Genomic DNA, 24668 nt, shown 5'->3' with positions numbered 1-24668 from the left:
CTACTTAGTTGGCCTTGCAACTCTACACGTACATCCAAGACGTTAATAGGGCATCCACCCACATTACTTGACTCGCGAGACATAGTTCCGATATTAACCTGGGTAAAAGGTTAACGCACACGCCGGTAATTTAATCTTAAACTACTGCTTAACATAAATGGTATTAAAAACAATGCAATGTATATGTATGCGCAATAGGGGTATGTACAGCAATAATAAAAATGCCTTGTTTCTAAAATTATTTTCTGCGTTTCTAAAATATACAACAACGCCAGTTTTATGGTCTCTGACGAACAACATGTGTTATTCTATCTTTTAAAAGGCTCACTGAGTATTGTATTGAAGAACCACTGGGCAAAGAATAAATGCCTTACTGTTGACTTTGTTTCAGTATCGTTTCCTCTCTGGCGGTTTGATTACGTAACTTCGCTGTCTTTTCACTATCCCTTTAAATCGTTCTAAAATGTAATATTAATATATAAAAAGGCGGTTGTATGCGCGGGAGAGGCTTTTGATCCGTAGTAGACCAATCACAGTCCACTGTAAAAATGAACCGCCTTTTATTGTCATTGGTTGAAACATAACAGTATTTCCAGCGGTTTAATTTGCGTTATCCACATTTGTTCCGTTCGCTGTCAATCTGTAAAGGCGCGTTACAGAATGTTTAAAAGTCATTGGATGAAAAATGTCAACCAATGAACATACTTTGGATGTTCTGACGTTGATCATTGGTTACTGTGTTGCGCTCGTTCGGTTTACCTCATGCTTTGGCTCTTGTAATAGGTTATTTCCCATACATGTGGTAAGAGGATTTAATTTCTCTTCAACTGATTTGTCAAATGAACCGCGGAGGCGCGATTTGCAACGCGGGAAATATTTACAGAATTAGGACATTCACTGTATCCACATTGACAGTGAGAACATCGGACCTTATTTTTTTTTTAAATGAGTACTTATTTTTGCTATTGTTAACAAGGAAGTGTGGCGTGGTTTTCAACGTCATTGGAAATGAATAATATTTTTACTCCTGATTGAATAGCTGCATTTTGTAGGACACAAAGTCTTATTGCTGCGTTACCACATTTCTGTTAGAAGGCTATTCTGCTAGAAGCTACTTCATAGCAAAGCTGGCTAAACTTATTTAGCCTATATTTGGATGACGAGTGATTCCTGAGTATTGTAATATCTTTTATATTTTATCAGCTTTAAACACTCGTTTTTCATCTCAACGATGGCGGAGAGCAAGCACCCTCAAGTAATTTTTTGCAACGACTCCCCAAAAAGGGTCTTGGTTTCAGTGATCAAGACCACCCCGATCAAGCCCAGGAAGAGTGAGTGTCTAATGCCAACCAGCCCCGGATTCAGCGACTTCATGGTCTACCCGTGGAGGTGGGGGGAAAATGCCCATAATGTGAGCCTTAGCCCGGGCTCGGTAAACGGGGCTGCCTCCCCTACTGGGACCAACACCGCCAGTGAGGCAGAGGCAGATCTTGCTTCCTCCTCGGATCAGATGAAGGTAGAATGAATTGGTTGTCTTTTAACCTAAAAGCATGGCGTTGAAGTCCAAGCTAGAATGACATTGTAACACCTAAAGTGTTACGACGTTAAACTAAAGAATGAACGTTTGCATGTAACGCATTTGTGTGTATAAAATACTTTTTGTATAAGTGATACTGATACGATTATATGTTACATTGTTTGAACTTATATTCACTGAAAAGGCTAGGCCAGATAAGTTACACTTCGTCTATACTGAATCATTGAATGACGTAATCTAGATGCAAGTTTAAAAAAGTTCGACAACTTGCAACAAAAATACAGTATTATGAATGAGAAAGCTGTTAGGAAAATAGTATTTAGGGAAAACGCCCGCGCTCACGGAGTGACAGGATGGATTTTAAAACCCAGTAACTTCCTACTGTAGCAGCTGTCATACATGACGTCGCCTCGCGCGCCAAAAATTTTACCGGATGTGCATGAAATGAATAAATGTATGCACCATGCTATGTAGAAAGACCGCATGTAGCACTATCTGGCATCATTTATTCTAACTGTAGCAAAGTAAGAAATATTTGACAAAGATCATGAAGTTTTGGAAAAACACATCCCTGTGTAACTACGCATACAATTAATATTCTTTACATTAAGCATTGAGCATAATTGCTAAAGGATACGCAGCATTCCGAACGTATTCCATTGCATGTCCAAGCCTACATTTAGAAAGGAACAGAAATATATTTGACACTCCAGGTAACGTTTTCCAACTTGTTTCCAGGACAGTATTCGTCGTGGCCGCCCACGTGCTGACACTGTCCGTGAGTTAATCAATGAGGGAGAGAGCTCCTCCAGCCGCATCCGCTGCAATATCTGCAACCGTGTGTTCCCCAGAGAGAAGTCTCTACAGGCCCACAAGAGAACACACACAGGTGAGAGCAGAGTTCAGATTCACTGACACCCAGCTGACCAAGACAACAAGTTTCAGCCTGCTTTAGGTTCAACACCAATACTGCTCCCTTTTATTGGCAGCCAAATAAGAAACCAGAACAAGATAATGACTCTGTTCTCTCTCAGGGGAGAGGCCATATCCCTGTGACTACCCAGACTGCGGCAAGGCTTTTGTCCAGAGTGGCCAACTAAAGACCCACCAGCGCCTGCACACTGGAGAGAAACCCTTTGTGTGCTCTGAGAAAGGTGAGCACACAGTTAGATCCTCCATTTTGGGGCCATATTTGTAGTGCCTTTACACTTCAAGTATGGTCGCCCTAACGTACCTGTAGTCACAGGTGTGTTAGGGCAGTGGGGGATCCACAACATGCAGGGCGGGGGGGGATCCACAACTTGCAGGGCGGGGGGGGATCCACAACATGCAGGGCGGGGGGGGATCCACAACATGCAGGGCGGGGGGGGATCCACAACATGCAGGGCGGGGGGGGGATCCACAACATGCGGGGCGGGGGGGGGGGATCCACAACATGCGGGGCGGGGGGGGGGATCCACAACATGCAGGGCGGGGGGGGATCCACAACATGCAGGGCGGGGGGGGATCCACAACATGCAGGGCGGGGGGGGATCCACAACATGCAGGGCGGGGGGGGATCCACAACATGCAGGGCGGGGGGGGATCCACAACATGCAGGGGGGGGGGATCCAGGAGCAGGGTTGAGAAACACTGACACAGGTGTTGCCTGGAGACCTTTTCACAGATCGGGTGTCCACTGAGTGCCTGCCTCAAGTGGAGAAGTTTCGGTATCTAGGGGTCTTGTTCACAAGTGAGGGAAGGATGGAACGGGAGATTGACAGACGGATCAGTGCAGCTTCTGCAGTAATGCGGTCGATGTGTCGGTCTGTCGTGGTGAAGAAAGAGCTGAGCCGCAAGGTGAAGCTCTCGATTTACCGGTCAATCTACGTTCCTACTCTCACTTATGGTCATGAGCTTTGGGTCATGACCGAAAAGACAAGATCCCGGATACAGGCGGCCGAAATGAGCTTTCTCCGCAGGGTGGCTGGGCGATCCCTTAGAGATAGGGTGAAAAGCTTGGTCACCCGGGAGGAGCTCAGAGTAGAGCTGCTGGTCCTCCACATCGAGAGGGGTCAGCTGAGGTGGCTTGGGCATCTGTTTCAGATGGGAAGATGTTCCGGGCCCGTCCCACCGGGAGGAGACCCCGGGGAAGACCTAGGACACGCTGGAGGGACTATGTCTCCCGGCTGGCCTGGGAACGCCTCGGTGTCCCCCCGGAAGAGCTGGAGGAAGTGTCTGGGGAGAGGGAAGTCTGGGCATCCCTGCTTAGACTGCTGCCCCCGCGACCCGGCCCCGGATAAGCGGAAGAAAATGATGATGATGGTGCCCACTGAAATCAAAGCCAGGCCACTAAACGCATGTCACTGTTTTCTCCTCAGCCTGCAGCAGTCGCTTCACCCACGCTAACCGACACTGCCCAAAGCACCCATATGCCCGTTTGAAGAGAGAGGACCCCAAAGAGGGACCCGGCAAGGCCCAGGCTGTGGACAATCAGGCTGTGGCAGAATGGCTGGCAAAGTAAGTGGCTCTTCGAGGAGGATGGGCAGGCAAACACTACTAAAACTAGTACAGTCGTAATTCAATCTCACCCATACTCACCGTTTCACCCTGGTTGTCTCTCTGTGGCGGCAGATACTGGCAGACCCGTGAGCAACGTGCCCCTGTGCCCGCCAAGGGAAAAACCCCAGGCAAGGACGGAATGGAGGACCAGGAGCAGCAAGATCCTCGGGAGTTCGTCCAATCAGATGACGAAGAGGAGGAGCCAATGGAGGATGAGAAGGGAAGCGGGGGTGGGGCCGCCAGGCGGCGCCTCCAAGAGCAACGGGAACGTCTCCACGGTGCCCTGGCACTCATCGAGTTGGCTAATAACCTGTCTGGCTGAAAACCCGCCCACATCCTTGTCCACAAACCCCTCCCCCTGTCAGTCCCTGTCCGCCTCCCTGTGCAGTGTGCTCTGGATAGAAGTTTGCCTGTAGGGAAACACAGCTAGGATCCGCTTACCCTCCACAAATACTTAACCATTAAAGGGGGGCGGGGGGGACGCCAGGCGGGGGAGAGTCCTTCTCCAAGTGCCGTGTTGGGCAGGCACAACCTAAAAGCACCTTATTCAGCTTTCATTTGTATCCTTATTAGGCTGCTATGATTGTAGATCAATATATGAAGAATGTTTTACTCTCCACTGGCTTCAAAAGACAGTTAGAGGGTACTTTAATGTTTGTTTTTTTGTTTGTTTTTGTTTGCACTTTGGTTGTAACGAGTTATTTGTCATGTCTTTTTACTTTCGAAAATAGGTGTTTTGTGTGTAAGAGTGTGTGGGTTTGCAAGTTTTTATAATGGATTCATATGTGGATTTAGCTCAGATGGAAAGAGTTCTACAGGGTGCATTCAGATCAGTGCAGCTGATTGGAAGAGGTCACTGTAGGGACCGGACATGACTATTGAGATTGTTTGGAGAAGTGGTCATTGCAAGCCTAATCTAGAGTAGAAGCTAGGCGCAAGCTTTAAAAAGGATCCAAGCTCCAACACCTTCGCCTGTCAAACGTATCACAGCCACGGCCTATAGCTCCGACCCAGGAGACGGCTCTGGTCCCATAGTCACAGATGGAGTTGACTTGGTTCCATCTCCGCTCCTAAAAACCTGATTCAAACGATCGTACTCTCATTTAGACCATAGGTATGAGTCAGGTGTGGTAATGCTGGCCTGGACACAAACGTGTGTCCACAGCTGGCCTGGAGTTGGCCATCCCTGCTCAAACCAAATCACATTGCCAGACGGAAGGAGATGTAGAATGTAAAATGTTATCATCTTTTATATTAAAAGATGTTAGCTGATTGGAGATATACACATACTAGCTTTATAAATAAATTTGATTGATTGATTTGATTGACGTACAAGTTCTCTGTAATCAACGTTTTCTAGGTATTTATTTAATGTTTATTTGTCCTTTTTGATAACAATGATATTCTCACAAGCTGTCTTCGAGGACTGACATTGTTCCATGGGAAAGTTTATTGATCATCGCCTCACTGAAAATATTTAGTAACTCTCTACTTCAACTAATAGCCATTAGAATATCATCCCCTTTGCTGCGGCACTTGTATCCATCTGCTAATATTTTTTTCATTAATGGATTAAGCTTGCAATGTGAAAATGTTCCACTTATCAGATTGGGCTAGGGAAATGGCACTTGATTCGACAAAAAGTGAGAATGTAATAATTGCCTGGAGATGTTTTATTTGTTAGCAGCACTACATCTTATAACATTGTTTAAAGTTTTTACGATAAATGGCTAATTGTCTGTAATTATCTTTTAATTGTCAGACTGTTCGTAAGTAATGAAATACAGTATGTCAGATTTCTCTCTCACTGGGCACTGCTCAACAGGAAAATACTTTCACTTAATGTGGGAAAACATTGGATTTGCTAAGTCATCAACATTAAGGAGTTTGGGGAATTGTCTTTTTTCACCCACTTCACCCACTATGTTTTTTTGGTTGGTTTTCAAGTGGAATTCACATTAGCTAAAAACTCACTTAAATGTAACTTCAAAATATATATTGGATTGACATGCCCAGTGGGATGATATCTTGTCCATGTTTTTAATTAAGGTTAAACTGGAAGACAATGCTTTTGTTGGTAAAGCACCAAAGGATTTATTACAGTCAAGTAAAGTGTATGTATTGTTTTTTTCCTTTAACCCTTTATTAGGTATAAAATAAGCAGTTAATATATTCCATGGCTTAGGAAAAAAGTAAATAAAGTAATAATAATAATCTGCACACAATCTATAGTACAAGGCCCTTGAAGATGATGTTAAGACAATTATGAAATTGACTTCCTCTCACACCATGAGTATAGTTGGCATTATGTGTTTTTGGCCTTGAAATGTTCTGACAACCTGATGTGAAAAGCAGAGTTCCTCTGTATAGGCAGTCCGCACTGTTGGTACTTGTTGATCTTTAATAAACACCATAACTGATCATGATCCAGGAGCCAGTTGCAATCCATCAAGTTTATTCATCTGTTATAGTTTGGTAGAATTACTACACTGCAGTTCCGTTGTTTTATACAACCCCGTTTCCAAGAAAATACTGCAGAGACACATCAAATGTTGAAACAGAAATGTTATTGTTTCTTGAAAAATATATACCCACGTTGACTTTGATGCCAGCAACACATTTAAAAAACATTGGGAGAGGCAACAAGACTGGAAAAGATTGTGTAATGCTAAGAAACTAAACCTGGTGTAATATCACAACTACACTGAACAAAATTATAAACGCAACACTTTTGTTTGCCCCTATTTATCATGAGCTGAACTCAAAGATCTAAGACTTTATGTAACCAAAAGGCCTATTTCTCTCAAATATTGTTCACAAATCTGTCTAAATCTGTGTTAGTGAGCACTTCTCCTTTGCCGAGATAATCCATCCACCTCACGGGTGTGGCATATCAAGATGCTGATTAGACAGCATGATTATTGCACAGGTGTGCCTTAGGCTGGCCACAATAAAAGGCCATTCTAAAATGTGCAGTTTCACTGTATTGGGGGGTTCCGAAAACCAGTCAGTATCTGGTGTGACCACCATTTGCCTCACGCAGTGCAACACATCTCCATTGCATAGAGTTGGTCATGTTGTTGATTGTGGAATGTTGGTCCACTCCTCTTCAATGGCTGTGCAAAGTTGCTGGATATTGGCAGGACCTGGAACACGCTGTCGTATACGCCAATCCAGAACATCCCAAACATGCTCAATGAGTGACATGTCCGTTGACTATGCTGGAGCATGGATGCATCTGGGATTAGCAGTACGCTCAACCATTTCAAGGAGAATGTCCAGAATATGCGTAAGCAAACTGAATAATGGGCTGTCACCGTTCACGATGGAATAGACGAGCCAGGCCGACGAGTAACCAACACAGCGCCGGTGATGAAGGTGGCATGTGACACAGTCATCTCCCAGGTGGAGCAGAGGTTTTCACAAAGTGACCACCTGATCGCTGCCAAGCTGGTTGACAGCTCGCTCTTCCCACAATTTGACCTGTCATTCCCTACATCTGAGCTTGACTGTGTGGTGAAACTATGGCCTCTAGGAAACGAGGAAAAGTTGAAGTCTGAGCTGACCACTCTGTACCGCTACACTGAGCTTCACACTGGTAAGACGGCCCTGTCTCGGTTAAGATCCATCCATGAGAACAACCTAGAGGAGGCTTTTGCTGAGACCGTTCCTCTGCTGAAAATGATCATAACAACACCGATGACGACATCAGATTCAGAGAGGAACTTTTCCACCTTGAAGAGGGTAAAAACCTTCACTCGCAATACCATGGGACAGCCGCGACTCCACGCATTGGCCATGTTGTCCATCTAAACCCATCTGATTCAGCAGCTACATACAGCGCATTCCCAAAGTCATCGCCCAGAGGAAGAACCACCGTGCCACCTCTCTCCAAGTGAGCCCTCGCCCTTGGTGAGTGCAAGCAGATTTTGTCATCCTGCCTTTGTGGTGCTGGTCTGTGGTCTCATTTTCACACGCTCTCTCAAAGTGTTTTGTGGAGCCACGCTGTTTGTTGATGTGTTAAATAAACACATCAGTAGCAAGAGGGAGTTTTGTACCTTTACTGGTATGTATCCTATATTTTGAAATGGTTTGTGCCCCACATATTCTTTACATAATAACTCCACTCCCTGCATTCAAGACCTGTCACCCATTGGAAGCATTTGGCGCATTATGGAAAACAAATTATGACAAAGGAGACCCTGAGCTGTTGAGCAGCTGAAATCTTACGTCAAGCAAGCATTCCACTTTCAAAACTACAACATTGGGTCTCCATAGTTCCCAAACACATTGATGGATTGTTAAAAGAAGAGGTGATGCAAAACACTGATAAACATGCACCTTTTTTGAAATGTATTGTTGGCATCAAATTCTAAATAGGCATGTACTTTTCCAAAAACAATATGTTGTCTTTGAACTATTTTCAATTAAATATAGGGATAAAGTATTAGCATATATAATTTTCTTCAGTTTTTATTAGCATTTTACACAATGTCCCAACGTTTTTTGAAACAGGATTATTCATCTGTATACACTACAGACAGTCTTTTGAGTCTATGCAGGTATATATCACAAACTTCAGTCAAGTAAATTATTATTGCGCATAAATATAGAGTGTAAAGACCATTGCTCCAATATGAAGCATTTAAAACAAATTGCGCAGTACAAAAAAAAAAAAAGAGACTGGCATCAAGTCTCACCAGGTATATTAGAGGGGAATTTCACTAGGAATTCCTCTGTGGAATCTTCCAGAAGTGAAATCTTCAACTCATCCTGGTTTTCCTTTATTCCTCTTTCATTGCATTGGGAAGGTTTGCTGCTGTGGAATATCAGGTAAGAATACACCAGTCCCCCTGACATACTAATTAAAAGAAAGAACAACAGAAATTGACACTGGCAAAACCAGTATCTAAATGGCACAGAAACAGTGGTCCTTTGTCTAATGTACAACTTGGAAACTCTAAAAAGATGAACACATTCTTACCAGATATTTAAACCCAGGAAGTTTGTCCATGAGAAGAGGTAGTCCCCACCTACAAACATTCCGACATAGGCCACGGCAACATTCTGTGGAAAAGAGCGTATTTGACACAGCACAGTAGTTTGACATGGTATTCGTCTGTGTATACTCATGAGAAGATAACGATCACGAGAAGACTCTCCAACAGGGGTGTCTTTGAAAACAAAAGTCTTGACCCTTTTGTGCTCACTGAACCCGACCCAGCTGTGGCAATACAGGCCTGAAATGTTAGGAACAAATATGTTGACGCAAATGTTACTGGTCCATGTGTTCTTCTTACCTTAATTGCTCCCACCACTGTGGTAGTGAGGGCAGAGTTGTAGTGGCTACACAGCACGATGGAATACATCAGCACAAACCTAAAACACAGACACACAACATTCCAGCAAAGGAGTATTTCAATTTCAAGTCCGGTTTTAATTTTATGACTAGTAAGTCTACCAGCACCATCACCGCTACCCCCTATTGAAAGTCTTTGTTATTGTACTTTTATACATTCTAGAAACAATTGGATAATGAAGCCAACAGTCTCTCACTTGTGTTCTTTAGTAGGACGTTTGACATTACACTTAGAAGATTTTAGACAAATATTTGCTTTTGACAATGGTGAACAACAACATATCAAAATACAGTGCTTACTGTATGTAAAATAATGCTCCTTTAACCGACCTAGAAAAACGGGTATGTGTTGCAAGTTAAGTTATTTATACACTTACCCCATGATACAAGATATAAGGAAGCAAGAAACAAAGGCGGCGTTAAACCAGTATTCATATGAGATGGCCTGTAAAACAGACAAAGTCAGACAGACATAAATTAGCTGATCCTAGATCAAGTTCCAAGAACATATATCCAGAGAAAACAGGAAGTGTGTTTACCTTGTGTAAATCACCAGTGAACACACTGGCCAAAAGTGTCGGGATGACAATGATGAACGCATTGTAAAATAAGATCCCATATTTTCCAAGACCCTTCAAAGAAACAGAAAATTATATTTAATGATAGTCAGCATTAGGCAAAACTTCAGGGGCCGTATTCACTAAACATTTTCTTACCACTAGGAGAACTCCTAAACAGCAACTAAAAGTGTAACGTTCACGTTCATCTTTGGGGGGTGCAATAATTCATGCAAATATGTGTCCCATCTGTAGCACCAACTACACTGGGTGGTCTGTTCCCATGAACTTGGCTGTGTTCCTTTGTAGTTGGCGAATGAGGAAACCGCGCTGCATGCAGTAGCTGCTTTTTCCCTGTGGCCAAGTAGCGTAGAGTTGTCGCAACCTTGACCTCTGGTGTTATTAGGTTGTTTCTGTTTGTTGGTGAAGTGACTGTATCAGTGACTAGCTCTCCTATGATCATAATACCCTCGCGATAAAGCCCATGCCTTTTTAAAAGCTTGGTGTCATCAAGTGTTTTAGGATTGTTTGTGATTTCGTCTTAGTGATTTAGGAGTCCTCTTAACTTTACCCAGATTTGGGAGCTGGTTTTAGAGCTAAAACGCTTGGTGAAATAGTCATATGCCTATAGGAGTCCTAAAGTTTAGATTGACACGCTCAATTGTTACTCCTAAATCAGCATGTTAGGAGCTACTTAAGATGTTTTGTGAATATGGCCCAAGAATCCCAGAGAGTTGCTGGAGCGTGGAAGTCCACATGCAACCGTTTAACACAAACTGTGCTGTTGACTTCGGCCTATGCACTGGAGTCTTAACATGTGCAATCGAGAGGTGAGGTATTGCAACATTAAATACTTTTGTACTGTATGTTGCAACACCAAGCAATGGATTCATCCAACCTGCCTAGATGGATGGAATTTCCTGTGACTGTCTACGAACGTCATCTCAGACTAAGAACATACATGGTTATATGGTGTTATACCTCAACTCCCAGCTTCTTTTTGGTGAACACACCACTGGCAGCAGTGAAGACATCATTAAGCAGAATAAACAGGTAGCTCTCAGCATCAAAGGCCAAATCGGAACTATGGAACAAAATGAGGGGAATATTTTGGTGAAATTATTGATTTTCTTTAATGTATTGTTGATGTTTTCAGGGGTATATCCAAGCATAAGAGAACAGTTTACAGGATATGAATGCAGCCAGTAGAAGATCTAACAGCAGTTTTACTAGACGTTTGAATATGTTAAGAGACATCACTGGACTTACCTCGCTGCCACCAAAGCTCCAAACACAATGGCCAAAACACTGTATATAAGACGATTAGGGAATGATTTTCTAAAAGGGATACATATATTATATAGATGTTAATACCATAAAACTGAACAGTAAAATATTAGCAGTTATGACTGAAAAGATATGCAGGAAAAAAGGCCACAAACCCCAATATTCTTGCTTCCATAATCATTGTCATCAATATGGTGAACTTTCTTAATACTGTGAACATGGGTAAGCTGTGAAAAAAATTTATTTGATCAATCATTAACATCTAATTCGTTTTTTTTATTTTTATAAATGTATTTGCCAAAAAGCTTGGCAGCCCTGGCCTGAATCTTTGTGAAGGGGTGATAAATTGTAGCTGTTGTTAAGGTTTCTCAAACAAATGCATTTTAGACCCCATTGTACCTTAAATTCTTTGTACTCGCCAGTCCTGTTATGTGGTTTCCAACGTACAGAAGAGGTAGGGGGAAGATCTGGATTTCAAAGATTAAATGTCATTCATGAATTGACGATTTTTATATTGAAATTTTGGCAACTAGGAAATATAGTATGTTCTTGTAACATTAGCTACATTTGTGGATCACGGCGGTTCAACGTGTTAGAACATTTTATGACAAAAAAGCAGAACAATAAAACAACAGACGCTTACTTTGACAAGAACGCTTCTGTCAAAGTCTTGGAAATGAACGGTTTTGTTCATTTTAGCAGCAAAGAGAATGATGATTGTAGTGGCCATCTGTAAAATAAATAGATACAATAATATTGAAAGATTAACCTTTGGAAAGCACCTGTGGCTCAATTGCTTTTAAGATCTGAAAAATCCTTAAGATATAGCTCGTTACCTGGCCAATTCCTAGAAACATGTACGAGGGAAATCTAAAGAGAGGAAAATGTTATTGGATAACCATTATGAAAATAGAAAAATAATGAGGGTAACTACGATAACGTTTTGCCAACTTGAGCAAAATTGTCGTGTTGACCGCGTATGACAGGTTCTAAATACTGACTGAAGTAACCCCTGTGCACAGAAAGCATTGGAGTGATAATATGATCTTACCTGTAGTTTGTGAGAATCGTTTTGTTCACAACAATGATAAAAAACGAGCTAGCAGCATAGAACGCAGCAGATAAAAACTTCAATAGCCCGGTATGTTGGGGTTCGGGAACTTTTGCTAACGCAGACATGACTTCACGAACAGACCAAGTTGATATGTGAAGAAATAACTCTTTAACTATCTCCTTTCCGCTTTCACTTTAAAGCTTTGTCACGTTCATTTAGTGAAAGGAAAGGGAAGGAGGTTTTAGAGTGGGCGGCGACCGTAAAAGGCGGATATTCGAAATGAGAATTAGGCTACATTCTGGAAGATTATTTAGTAGTCTTTAGTTTTTTGTTGTTGCATTGAATAGGTTAGAAATAAGGCCTACGTACACTGCCAAAATACATAGGCTAATGCATGCTGAATAATATGAGCTGGTAATGTTCAAGCATTATTAACATGGTCCTTACTTTTTAATCTTAAATTAGTTCTGACGCTGTTTAAACGCAATAACACCTAACGTACAATTTTAACACCAGAATGTGTATAGTTGACATCAATTGATAATATGCAATAACAATGTATATAGTATTTGTTAGTATTAAATAAGTCTCCATACATTTTTTTATTTGCCTGACCATTCTTTGTCCCTTTAAATGCATAGTTCAATTATCTGGGCGTCTTCAAGATGCTGTCCTGAATTTCTGGACACCGTTTTTGAAACTGGCGTAGTCTACGAAAATGTTGCGCCCTGTCATGACAGTGCTGTGCCCAAAACGTGATGACGTTTATCTCGACTGCTTGGACGTTATTGATGCAGAAAAAGAAAATATGGCACACGGAGCTCGGGTGACAATGCCGAACTTGGACAAAATATGGTTGATGAAATATTCCATTTAAAGGAATTGAACTTTCTTTGGAGTCACGGAAAACGTGATTTATCTCAGTTAGCCTATTTTTTTTTTTTATTGATCGATTGAACAATGCAGAAAGCTTTATTTGTACAATAATCAGATTTTGCGTAAGTTTACATATTAATTTAAATTGCAAAGCAGGTAGGCTGTGAAGGAGTCTTTCACATTTTTTAAGTTTATGTTTAAAACAAATATTTTATGTCAGTTTATTGTACGTGTACATTTTTGTCCACGAAGGTGTCCAAAGGGTAGTAAATTTGAGGGGCGCACATAAGGGTTAAAAGAATAATTATGATAAATAACATTGCATACGTACATGTCTACAGTCTGCCAGATAATCCCTCTGGATACCTTCGCGTACATAAATGTCCCATTGACTTCCATTAAAAACATTATTTTTTATCTCACTGACATTAGAGTACAAAACCATGCATTCTGTAATGTAAGCATTTCATTTAGAAGAAAAGTAGTGATATTTGAAATTTTGACTGTATTCCATCACACACGCGTGCGCACACACACACACACACGCGTGCACACAAACACGTCCAAAACTCTTCAACCAGATTCAACCATTTTCCCATTGTAGGCCAATGGATTAAATTCTTGTCTTATTATTGTATTTAATTTGAGCCATGTGACTACCAAGGTGCCCGAAGAGTTTTGGTGTGCACACTTGTGTGTACGTGTGTGTGCGCGCTCGTGTGTGTGTGTGTGCCGAGGGGCGCACAAGGGTTAAGTGTGTGTTTTCAAAGGTACATTGCATAAATGTATTGGTGGGTGGAGCCAAGTAACCCAGGTGGATGCAATTATATACTTAGGACAGAACCTCTTAAATTTAGTTTTTTTATGGATTCTGGGGTAGAATGTCAATGTTCTGAGCCATGCAGTTACCCTGGCCTTATGTCTCATTTGCAGGGCCACTAGAGAGCTATCAAAGTCTGATCTTCACAACATGTGTTTTTTTAAGTGTGCCATTGCAGGAACAAAACCGATTTCTAAGGATCTCAGAAAATGTGTTGTTGATGCTCATCAGGCTTGAAAAGGTTACAAAACCATCTCAAGTTTGGACTCTACCAATCCACAGTCAGATTGTGTACAAAGGAAGGAAATTGAAGAGCATTGCTACCCTCCCCACGAGTGGTCGACCAACGAAGATCAGTGTGTGATAATCCGCGAGGAACACACCAGATACTGGAAGCAAAGATTCACATACTTTTACATATCTGTGAGTGGCAATAGTGGATACATTTTCCTCAATTAATAAATGACCAAGTGTAATATTTTTGGCTCATTTGTTTGATTGGGTTCTCATGATTTACTTTTCAGACTTTTCAAAGCTGTTTTGGTCATATTTGTGCAAAAATATTACATACTGAAGGGTTCACAAATTTTTGAGCACCCCTATATTTATCTTGTACAATGGGTGTTATAAAACATCTCACCTGGATTGTCTAGGCAACTCCTGCAGTTTGATACAATATTATAAACCTTCTGAATGGTATATTTTAAATACAGCATTGAAAGCACTACACTGGGAAGAGTACTGCACAATGTGGAGAGGGGGATAAAGTCACTGGCTGGGAGCTTTATGACTCAAATGCTTTTTTAAAGGCCTACTATAATTTTATGCCTCAAATATTTTTTAAAGGCCTACTATAATTTAAATATACTTTTTTGTCACACATTAGCTTATATTAAATGCATGTGTTTGAAACTTTCATGATCCCATAATGTGAAGTTTGCAAAAGTTATTCACATTATTCATATCACAATGTATAAAAACTACATGTTGATGTTCATAAATCACAACATTTGTATAAATATATTTTTAGCTGTTATGCTAAACAAACTCTTCCATGAACTGCCACCTTAACGTGCTGGAGGGGTTGAGTACCCGAGTGACCCTAGGAGCTATGTTGTCTGGGGCTATATGCCCCTGGTAGGGTCTCCCAAGGCAAACAGGTCCTGGGCGACGAGTCAGACTAAGAGCGGTTCAAAAACCCTTTAATGATGGAAACAATTTTGAGGACCGTGACGCCGCCCAGTATGGCGCAGCCGGGGCCCCACCCTGGAGCCAGGCCCGGGGTTGGGGCTCGTATGAGCTCGCCTGGTGGCCAGGCCTTTCCCCACAGGGTCCGGCCGGGCTCAGCCTGAAGGAGCGATGTGGGGCCGCCTTCCCGTGGGCTCACCACCTGCAGGAGGGACCATAAGGGGTCGGTGTGTAGAGGATCAGGCGGCAGTCGTAGGCAGGGGCCTCGACAACCCGATCCCTGGACACGGAAACTAGTTCTAGGGACGTGGAACGTCACCTCGCTGACGGGGAAGGAGCCGGAGATTGTGCGTGAGGTTGAGAGGTTCCGACTAGAGATAGTCGGGATCACCTCTACGCACGGCTTGGGCTCTAGAACCACACTCCTTGAGAGAGGATGGACTCTTCACCACTCTGGAGTTGCCCATGGTGAGAGACGGCGGGCTGGTGTGGGTTTGCTTATAGCCCCCCAGCTCTGCCGCCATGTGTTGGAGTTTACCCCGGTGAACGAGAGGGTCGTTTCCCTGCGCCTACGGGTCAGGATAGGTCTCTCATTGTTGTTTGTGCCTACGGGCCAAACGGCAGTGCAGAGTACCCGACCTTCTTGGAGTCTCTTGGAGGGGTGCTGGAAAGTGCTCCGACTGTGGACTCCATCGTTCTACAGGGGGACTTCAACGCCCACGTGGGAAACAACAGTGACACCTGGAGGGTCGTGATTGGGAGGAACGGGCCCCCTGATCTGAACCTGAGCGGTGTGCAGTTATTGGACTTCTGTGCTAGTCACAGTTTGTCCATAACGAACACCATGTTCAAGCATAAGGGTGTCCATCAGTGCACGTGGCACCAGGACACCCTACGCCGTAGGTCGATGATCGCCTTTGTTGTCGTTTCATCTGACCTGCAGCCGTATGTCTTGGACACTCGGGTAAAAAGAGGGGCGGAGCTGTCAACTGATCACCACCTGGTGGTGAGTTGGATCCGATGGCGGGGGAGGAAGCTGGACAGACTCAGCAGACCCAAGCGTACTGTAAGGGTCTGCTGGGAACGTGTGGCCGAGTCTCCTGTCAGAGAGATCTTTAACTCCCACCTCCGGTAGAGCTTCGACTGGATCCCGAGGGAGGCTGGAGATATTGAGTCCGAGTAGACCATGTTCTCCACCTCCATTGTCGAAGCAACCGCTCGGAGCTGGGGCCGTAAGGTCTCCGGTGCCTGTCGAGGCAGCAATCCCCAAACCCGGTGGTGGACACCGGAAGTAAGGGATGCCGTCAAGCTGAAGAAGGAGTCCTATCAGGCCTGGTTGGCTTGTGGGACTCATGAGGCAGCTGACGGGTACCGGCAGGCCAAGCGGACTGCAGCCTGGGTGGTTGTGGAGGCAAAAACTCGGGCCTGGGAGGAGTTCGGTTAGGCCATGGAGAAGGACTATCGGCTGGCCTCAAAGAGATTCTGGCAAACCGTCCGGCGCCTCAGGAGAGGGAAACAGTGCCCTACCAACGCTGTTTACAGTGGAGGTGGGCAGCTGTTGACCTCAACTGGGGATGTCGTCGGGCAGCGGAAGGAGTACTTCAAGGATCTCCTCAATCCCGCCGTCACGTCTTCCATTCAGGAAGCAGAGGATGAGGGCTCAGAGGTGGACTCGTCCATCACCCGGGCGGAAGTCACTGAGGTAGTCAAGAAACTCCTTGGTGGCAAGGCACCGGGGGTGGATGAGATCCGCCCTGAGTACCTCAAGTCTCTGGATGTAGTGGGGCTGTCTTGGTTGACACGCCTCTGCAGCATCGCGTGGCAGTCGGGGACAGTGCCTCTGGGATGGCAGACCGGGGTGGTGGTCCCTCTTTTTAAGAAGGGGGACCAGAGGGTGTGTTCCAACTACAGGGGGATCACACTTCTCAGCCTCCCCAGGAAAGTCTATGCCAGGGTACTGGAGAGGAGAATACGGCCGATAGTAGAACCTCGGATTCAGGAGGAACAGTGTGGTTTTCGTCCGGGCCGTGGAACACTGGACCAGCTCTATAGCCTCTACAGGGTGATGGAGGGTTCATGGGAGTTTGCCCAACCAATCCACATGTGTTTTGTGGATTTGGAGAAGGCATTCGACTGTGTCCCTCGCAGCATCCTGTGGAGGGTGCTTCGGAAGTATGGGGTCCTGGGTCCTTTGCTAAGGGCTGTCAGGTCCCTGTACGACCGAAGCAGGAGCTTGGTTCGCATTGCCGGCAGTAAGTCAGATATGTTCCCAGTGCATGTTAGACTCCAGCAGGGCTGCCCTTTGTCACCGGTTCTATTCATAATTTTTATGGACAGAATTTCTAGGCGCAGCCAGGGGCTGGAGGGTGTCAGGTTTGGGGACCACACGATTTCGTTTCTGCTCTTTGCGGATGATGTTGTCGTGTTGGCCCCTTCAAGCCAGGACCTTCAGCATGCACTGGAACGGTTTGCAGCCGAGTGTGAAGCGGTTGGGATGAAAAGCAGTTCCTCCAGTCGGAAAAGGGTGGCTTGCCCACTTCAGGTTGGTGGAGAGTTCTTGCCTCAAGTGGAGGAGTTTAAGTATCTAGGGGTCTTGTTCACAAGTGAGGGAAGGATGGAACGGGAGATTGACAGACGGATCAGTGCAGCTTCTGCAGTAATGCGGTCGATGTGTCGGTCTGTCGTGGTGAAGAAAGAGCTGAGCCGCAAGGTGAAGCTCTCGATTTACCAGTCAATCTACGTTCCTACTCTCACCTATGGTCATGAGCTTTGGGTCATGACCGAAAGGACAAGATCCCGGATTAAGGCGGCCGAAATGAGCTTTCTCTGCAGGGTGGCTGGGCGATCCCTTAGAGATAGGGTGAGAAGCTCGGTCACCCGGGAGGTGCTCAGAGTAGAGCCGCTGCTCCTCCACATCGAGAGGGGTCAGCTGAGGTGGCTTGGGCATCTGTTCCGGATGCCTCCTGGACGCCTTCCCGGGAAGTTGTTCCAGGCCCGTCCCACCGGGAGGAGACCCCGGGGAAGACCTAGGACACGCTGGAGGGACTATGTCTCCCGGCTGGCCTGGGAACGCCTCGGTGTCCCCCGGAAGAGCTAGAGGAAGTGTCTAGAGAGAGGGAAGTCTGGGCATCTCTGCTTAGACTGCTGCCCCCGCGACCCGGCCCCGGATAAGCGGAAGAAGATGAATGAATGCTAAACAATTCATAGTTTATCCTCTATTTGTGATTAATAGTTGCTAAAATAAGTTTGTATTTTGAAATAATTTTTTCTTAAGTCACTGTTTGTTTGCATTCATTGTTTAGACCACATTATTTGTGTTGAAAGTCATACCATATATTGTTGAGGCTCAAATGCATAGACTAGGTTATTCTAATTTATTTGCTTAATCCTTGCTTTTATTTATTTTTGATCTGATACGATCTGCAGCTGCTTAACTTCCTTCCCCCAAACAAATTATGATAATTTGACAAAAACGTAAAAGTTTTTTAGGCAAAAGATGCTCCAGGGACAGGCAACTTTAATGGAACAAGACTTATTGACACACATCTTGATGAACATTTTAGCATATGTCATCAAAACCACTCACTTTGAAACGTGGAATTCCATGGCTAACTGAGGTACATGGTTAGTGATTCTACTGCCTTTAAAGTACCTGCTCATTGTTTCGAGATTTCAGTGACATAAATACAAAACGATGAAAATGTTTTTCTTAAAAAAACTAAAATGTACTTTAAACACAGCTTTGGTGTGATGGCATGCTAGGTTGGCCACACTGTAGTGTAGATCCTGTGTTCTTTACCAATACAACCACTTCTGCTTATGCTGAATCAGTGACTTTCCTTACCTTAAGGCCCCTCAAACTCAGGACATTGCAGCCAGTTTCACTTTGTTTTTTCATTGCAGCCCTCTAAGCTGAGGGTTGCTTTAAACCTGGGATACCAGGTGAGTGCAATTAATGATGAGGAAGAACAGAACCAGCAGGCTTCAAACCTAATAGGGTAAGATTTGAGTCCCTCTGCCTTAAGGATTTTGGGAAATTATGTCAAGATTATCTGACCATCTGACTGCTCTCTTCCTCACCAAGCTGTGAATGAGGGCAAAAGGTCAACAGAAGCTCTTGTATACAATTTGTATACAAGGAATCAGTATTTGGCCTACAATCTATTGATAACTGGTGGTTTTTAATGCCTGTCAGTCACCCATCTTCATTACATGTATGTTGTTTGGAATAACTTAGTTGAAACAATACTAATCATTACTTGAAGGTAGGTTTTTCTGCCCGTCCTGTCTGTCTTCAAAGGCTTGGTGATTGCTGCAGTCTTTTCCGGATGGAAACTGGAAACCAAAAGGGCACTAGGCTGGAAGGACTGCTTATGGGGTTCTGTAGTATGCTAAGAGCATCAACAAATGTTGTATTGGAACACACACTATGCAAGAATTCCTAACAACTGCAAAAGACAGGAAGACAGAGCATACTTATACCTCATAGAAGATGAACGTTTTTAACCAGTCAATTAAGCAGGGTTGGGTATCGAGAACCAGTTCCAAGCTGGAGCCGACTGCAAATTTCAAAGAACCGTGGATTCGATAAGACACCTACATTTCGAATCCTAACTTCGGGTCCTCACTTAAGCATATTTCAGTCCCGACGCGCTCGCTCCCGAGTAAACTACATCAACCATTTTACAGTCAATAAAAGTTGCACTTCCTACGTGGACCTAACGTATTTTGTTATTCAGGACGTCAAAAAGCATGTGAGAAGAGACACTTCTGTTTTAAATCCTGGACCGTACCATGGCTGAGTCGAAACGCAGCAAGTTGTCGAAAGTGTGGCTTAGCTTCACAAAAAACCCTGCAAATACCTAAACATGCAGCAAAGACATTTCGTGCAAGGGAGGCAGCACGTCAAATACAATGAAGCATTTACTTAAACACGGTGTGAACCTAAAATAATGCTCCGTGTTCGATGTGTTGCGGTGTACCAGCCACAATAGCGCCCCAGATACAGCTAACATTAGCAGCGTCTCGCGCCCAGGTAAAATAACATAGTGGGCTGACATTTGCCTTTTATACTGAATGTAGACGAATGATGTGTACTACTAATTATTCCAATATATATTTTTCAAATATACGAGTTCGGAGAGTATCAGTCCACCTCCGGTTAATCCACAGAGACCCTGCCCCAGTACAGAAAATCCTTTTAGTTTAGCTATGAATGGTAAGATGAACAAGGAGAAAGAGGATGAAAGTCACCAGCTGTCTTTTTCTTCCAAAAATAGTTGTCTTTGTGTTGCAGACATTGATGCTGCTTTCATAACTGTTTTGTTAGATTTTCTATTATTTAAATAGTTTTGGTTTGTAATTGTTTTTGATGATCATTCCTTAAGTAATATTTTTTTTTAATGAAGGGGAAAATAAACATTCCTGTCACAGTTGACAGTTGATTATACAGAGTTGACAGTACTTATTAAGGCCTAAATGTGCAAAGAATAAATGTATATTTTCTTTTGGGTTCTTTCTTTCCGAAGAATATTGGAATCGGAACCAAGTGTCGATAAGAACCGTATTCGATAATCGGAATCGTAATCGATTTAATTGAAACGATACCCAACCATACAATTAAGGGAACCAATGTGCTTTCCCATTTGAAATCTCTGTCCTTATTTACTTTATAAATCTTATACACATTTAAGTTTGTGACTGAGGTGTTGGCAGAAGTGGCAGGATTTAGATTTTTTATTCCTTTTGATTTCTCTGATTCTGTTAATGTTTTCCTTGATTACTCTCCTCTGATTTGTAGCAGCATGAACTTTGTAAACAGTCTTACCCCCCCCCCCCCCCTTAAGCAGTAGTGTGCAGGAAGAGTAAATACATTTTTCATTCAAAAAAATTTTATACAATGTGTTGCTTATCTAAAGCGATTGCCAAGTCACTAACATAAAAACATGGAATGAATACATGAACAACTAATCCTGCAAAAAAGATTCAATTTGTCAAGGGGAACAGTCTGAAAAATCATTACAGCACATGCCACAAATGGACAAATTGGATCCGCAAAGAGGAACCGTGATTGCATGCTGAAGCTGACTGACAGCGGTAGACATTATAGTTGTTCAATACCTCAAAAATGACCACAGAATTTAATCAGCACCTCTGTGACCCAGTCTTAACCAAAACTGTACATCATGAGTTCTGACAACAGTGCAGTTCATAGCAGGGCTGCCATTCGGAAACCGCTTTTATCCAAGGCCAATGCACAAAGACGCATAACTTTGTAAAGGAACGCAAAACCTGGACCCCTGAAATATGGCCTGATGAGTCATATTTCACCCAATTTCCAAAATCTGGATGGGTTTACAACTGCAGAAAGCCAAAGTATATCTTCAGCCCACAATGTCAGCGGCCATCTCATGGGAGTCACTGGGTCTGATGATTGCTCTGCATGGTCGTATAATGGCCAAGGAATTTTAAGCCATTTCAGAGGACCGGGTGCACCCTATGGTGTAAACACTGTTCCCTCATGATATTTCAATATTACAGGACAATAATGCCCGATAAACAAATTCAAGAGTGATTTTATGAACATCAGGATGACGGGAAACACCTTCCATGACCTCCCCAATCACCAGACCTGAACATCATTGAACCTTTATGGGACGTTAAGTCGTTTTCCACCTCCTTCATCTCTCGAACAACTGGAGGCTTTTTCTTCATTTAGAATGGTGCAGTATCCCACTACACACAGTTCTTGTATGACAACATCCCAAGAAGGATTGGAGCTGTTCTGAAGGTAAATGATGCCCTACTCCTTATTAGGTCCTTGATGTTAATATGTTGTTTCTGTTATTTTGTCCAGCATCTCTACTTTTACTATCCCCTCAGCCACCAGGTGGTGCCAGATAGCAATGATACTCAGTGCTTCAAGCTCTCGCCCATTGCAGCTGTTTTCATAGTATTACAAAAGCAATATTCTGCATAGAGCATGCTCATATTGGGAGACTTTCACCAGCATGGTGCTATTGTCAAATAACTATCTTGGCTAACGGTGTTTATTAAACCCATATTAGAACTTTTATATTGTAAAATAACCCTATCTCCACTTGTATGAGGCTGTTGTCAGAGATACTTACAGTAGTTGCAACAAACATTTTAATACTTTTTTCCGTACTGGTCCCACATTGGAATTAAATGCACAACCCTGGCACTGTACTGTAAGTGCCTTGCTTTAGCAACAGCTACACAACCTTTATTCAATACTATATCTATTTAATTTTAAGATTAAGGGACAGATGCAATGCTTTTAGGTTTTGTGATCATTTCGAACCAGCTTATCTTGAATCCAATATTCAAAAGACTTCAACACCTGTGAATTTAGGATTTGTCCAAGGCGCTGGAGCTAATGCTTGTTATCTCAAATGAACCATTGGTTCCTGACAGATCTACTGTACCATTTGTTTTTTGTTCCATTTACGTATGGTGACTGGTGAGTGTAAATATTTCTTCTTAATCCTCACTATGTAGTTGTATTGTGCTATGCCACCATTCATAAGCTTATTGCACTCATATATATCTATAATATTCAATAACTCTACAAACTGCTGCTAGTTTATTTATTTTTGTCTTGTTTCCAAATAAATAAAATCAAATAGCCCCACAATAACTCTAAAATAGTGTGGTCATATTGTAAATTAAATGTACTTGAGAGGTGCAAAATTTGTGTTAGCTGCAAGAATAGTAATATCCCAAAAGTTATGATAAAATTGGATACCGTTACTTAACACACATTTTCTGTCTAATTTTGATTCAGATGTTAAACTATTTGAGTGTTGAATTAAAACTAATTTGTGTAAAACAGTGTTACTAGATGATTGGGGTAGGGAAGCCCCATCAGTGATTCTAATTGGTCAGCATCACCTGAGTTGTGGGGTGTCCTTTTCAGCATGGGTTTACTGATTTCATTACTCTAGTAACACTCCATCCATCCATCCATCCATCTATCATCTTCCGCTTATCCGGGGCCGGGTCGCGGGGGCAGCAGTCTAAGCAGGGATGCCCAGACTTCCCTCTCCCCAGACACTTCCTCTAGCTCTTCCGGGGGGACACCGAGGCGTTCCCAGGCCAGCCGGGAGACATAGTCCCTCCAGCGTGTCCTAGGTCTTCCCCGGGGTCTCCTCCCGGCGGGACGGGACCAGAACACCTTCCCAGGAAGGCATTCGGGAGGCATCTGAAACAGATGCCCAAGCCACCTCAGCTGACCCCTCTCGATGTGGAGGAGCAGCGGCTCTACTCTGAGCTCCTCCCGGGTGACACTCTCTAGTCACACTCATTACACTTTATCCTTCCTGTTTCACATTTTGAGTTATATTGAAAGAACATATGGGATTTTGTGATTCAGGTCTATATGAAAACATTTGAGCTTAGGTTATATAGGTGTTCAAAGAAAGCTTGCGAAACTATTACCCTTGAGGTGCTGGAGATGTCTGCCTGTTCCAACTTGTAATTGCACCTGTTTTGTTCAAGGTTTAGTCGAATGCCAATTACTTAAAAATAATGGACGGTTCTTTCTGTATTCTGAATATTATACTTTAAATTGTAGATTTAGGCTTTTACATTTGAGCATTTCTGCCACAAATCTCCCCTAATCCAGAGGCTAATGTTAGCATTTTTTCATGATTTATATCCAAATCATCAAAGTGTTTGGATTATATTGTTAAGCTCAACAAAGCCCCTTAGGTATTCTTTTCATATGACATGTATATAATTATAATATCAGTACCATGATTGTGTGATGTAAGCATTATTCTCACATAATATTCAAATAATCTATAAGGGCCTAAATATCAGATACTTTTGGACAATATGAATATGATGCACGAATAAGGCTAATTAAGGCTTCTGGACATGGATAGGATTTGTGTCAGAAATGCTAAAATACTAGCATCTGACAGCAATGCTGGGAAACTAAGCCAAAGCAAGGATTCCTGTTAAACCTTAAAACCTGATTACAGGGTTAGGAAACCAATTTGTTGTATTGTTGTTTGGGCAAACTTTCCCTTTAATCACACTATAATCTGATTTAAGAGCAGCTATTTTTTGGGATCACAGCTTTGATAATAGATAAATTGTAGCCTGTCTCTTTAGGTAACATTCTATTATTTGCCATTCCTTGTCATTGCCAAATAAACTGGCCTTTGGCTCTGCATTCAAGTTACAGCCAGATTTATGACAAAGTTGCTGATTGGTTTAAGACATACCATGGAGTGGAATGTTTGCTAAAGAAACTGATAATTAGGCTACCGGAGTTCACACACATAGCTGTAATAGGGATTTAAAAAGATGTTCATGCAGGGCAATTGCAGAATTCGTACATCAACCCGACAGAAGCCTTTTTCTAATGACTCCTAAACAATTCAATGGGGTGGTGTTGTTATGGGGCTGTTCTGACCCAG

The 24668-nt window shown here is 43.1% G+C and overlaps 2 protein-coding genes across 4 annotated transcripts; one reads left to right on the top strand and one right to left on the bottom strand.

The window, feature by feature from the left end:
* The first annotated feature begins 792 nt into the window (after positions 1–792).
* Positions 793–6848, top strand: znf367 (zinc finger protein 367). The gene is made up of 5 exons (XM_010892472.4): positions 793–1516; positions 2276–2426; positions 2572–2691; positions 3898–4036; positions 4151–6848. Exons 1-5 carry the CDS (start codon positions 1232–1234, stop codon positions 4398–4400), a joined length of 945 nt encoding a protein of 314 aa, XP_010890774.1. The 5' UTR covers positions 793–1231; the 3' UTR covers positions 4401–6848.
* A 1687-nt stretch (positions 6849–8535) lies between these two features.
* Positions 8536–19279, bottom strand: slc35d2 (solute carrier family 35 member D2). Of its 3 annotated transcripts, none has more exons than XM_010892471.3 (12): positions 19064–19279; positions 12118–12151; positions 11925–12011; positions 11681–11748; positions 11437–11508; positions 11264–11332; positions 10976–11078; positions 9977–10069; positions 9815–9882; positions 9379–9457; positions 9063–9145; positions 8536–8939 (listed from the first exon to the last, which is right to left on the bottom strand). In XM_010892471.3, exons 2-12 carry the CDS (start codon positions 12136–12138, stop codon positions 8768–8770), a joined length of 915 nt encoding a protein of 304 aa, XP_010890773.1. In that variant the 5' UTR covers positions 12139–12151; positions 19064–19279; the 3' UTR covers positions 8536–8767. The 3 variants fall into 3 exon arrangements, with proteins under 3 accessions (XP_010890773.1, XP_034152185.1, XP_010890772.1); XM_034296294.1 differs by lacking the exon at positions 19064–19279 and adding an exon at positions 12932–13001; XM_010892470.4 differs by lacking the exon at positions 19064–19279 and adding an exon at positions 12333–12853.
* Positions 19280–24668: the final 5389 nt, after the last annotated feature.

This window comes from Esox lucius, chromosome 13 (genome assembly GCF_011004845.1).
Source record: "Esox lucius isolate fEsoLuc1 chromosome 13, fEsoLuc1.pri, whole genome shotgun sequence".
In the NCBI taxonomy this organism is placed as follows: domain Eukaryota; kingdom Metazoa; phylum Chordata; class Actinopteri; order Esociformes; family Esocidae; genus Esox; species Esox lucius.
Note: the sequence above shows the minus strand (reverse complement) of the source record. Positions and strands in the feature narration are given on the sequence as shown.

Excerpts from the sequence above, each read along its gene's own strand:
- slc35d2 (XM_010892470.4), bottom strand. The coding sequence starts at position 12,460 with ATGTCTGCGTTAGCAAAAGTTCCCGAACCCCAACATACCGGGCTATTG. Across the intron at positions 10,070-10,975 it reads AAAAGAAGCTGGGAGTTGAG|GGTCTTGGAAAATATGGGAT; the intron begins GTATAACACCAT and ends GTTTCTTTGAAG. Across the intron at positions 9,458-9,814 it reads CTTATATCTTGTATCATGGG|GTTTGTGCTGATGTATTCCA; the intron begins GTAAGTGTATAA and ends TCTGTGTTTTAG.
- znf367 (XM_010892472.4), top strand. The coding sequence starts at position 1,232 with ATGGCGGAGAGCAAGCACCCTCAAGTAATTTTTTGCAACGACTCCCCA. Across the intron at positions 2,692-3,897 it reads CTTTGTGTGCTCTGAGAAAG|CCTGCAGCAGTCGCTTCACC; the intron begins GTGAGCACACAG and ends TTTTCTCCTCAG. Across the intron at positions 4,037-4,150 it reads GTGGCAGAATGGCTGGCAAA|ATACTGGCAGACCCGTGAGC; the intron begins GTAAGTGGCTCT and ends CTGTGGCGGCAG.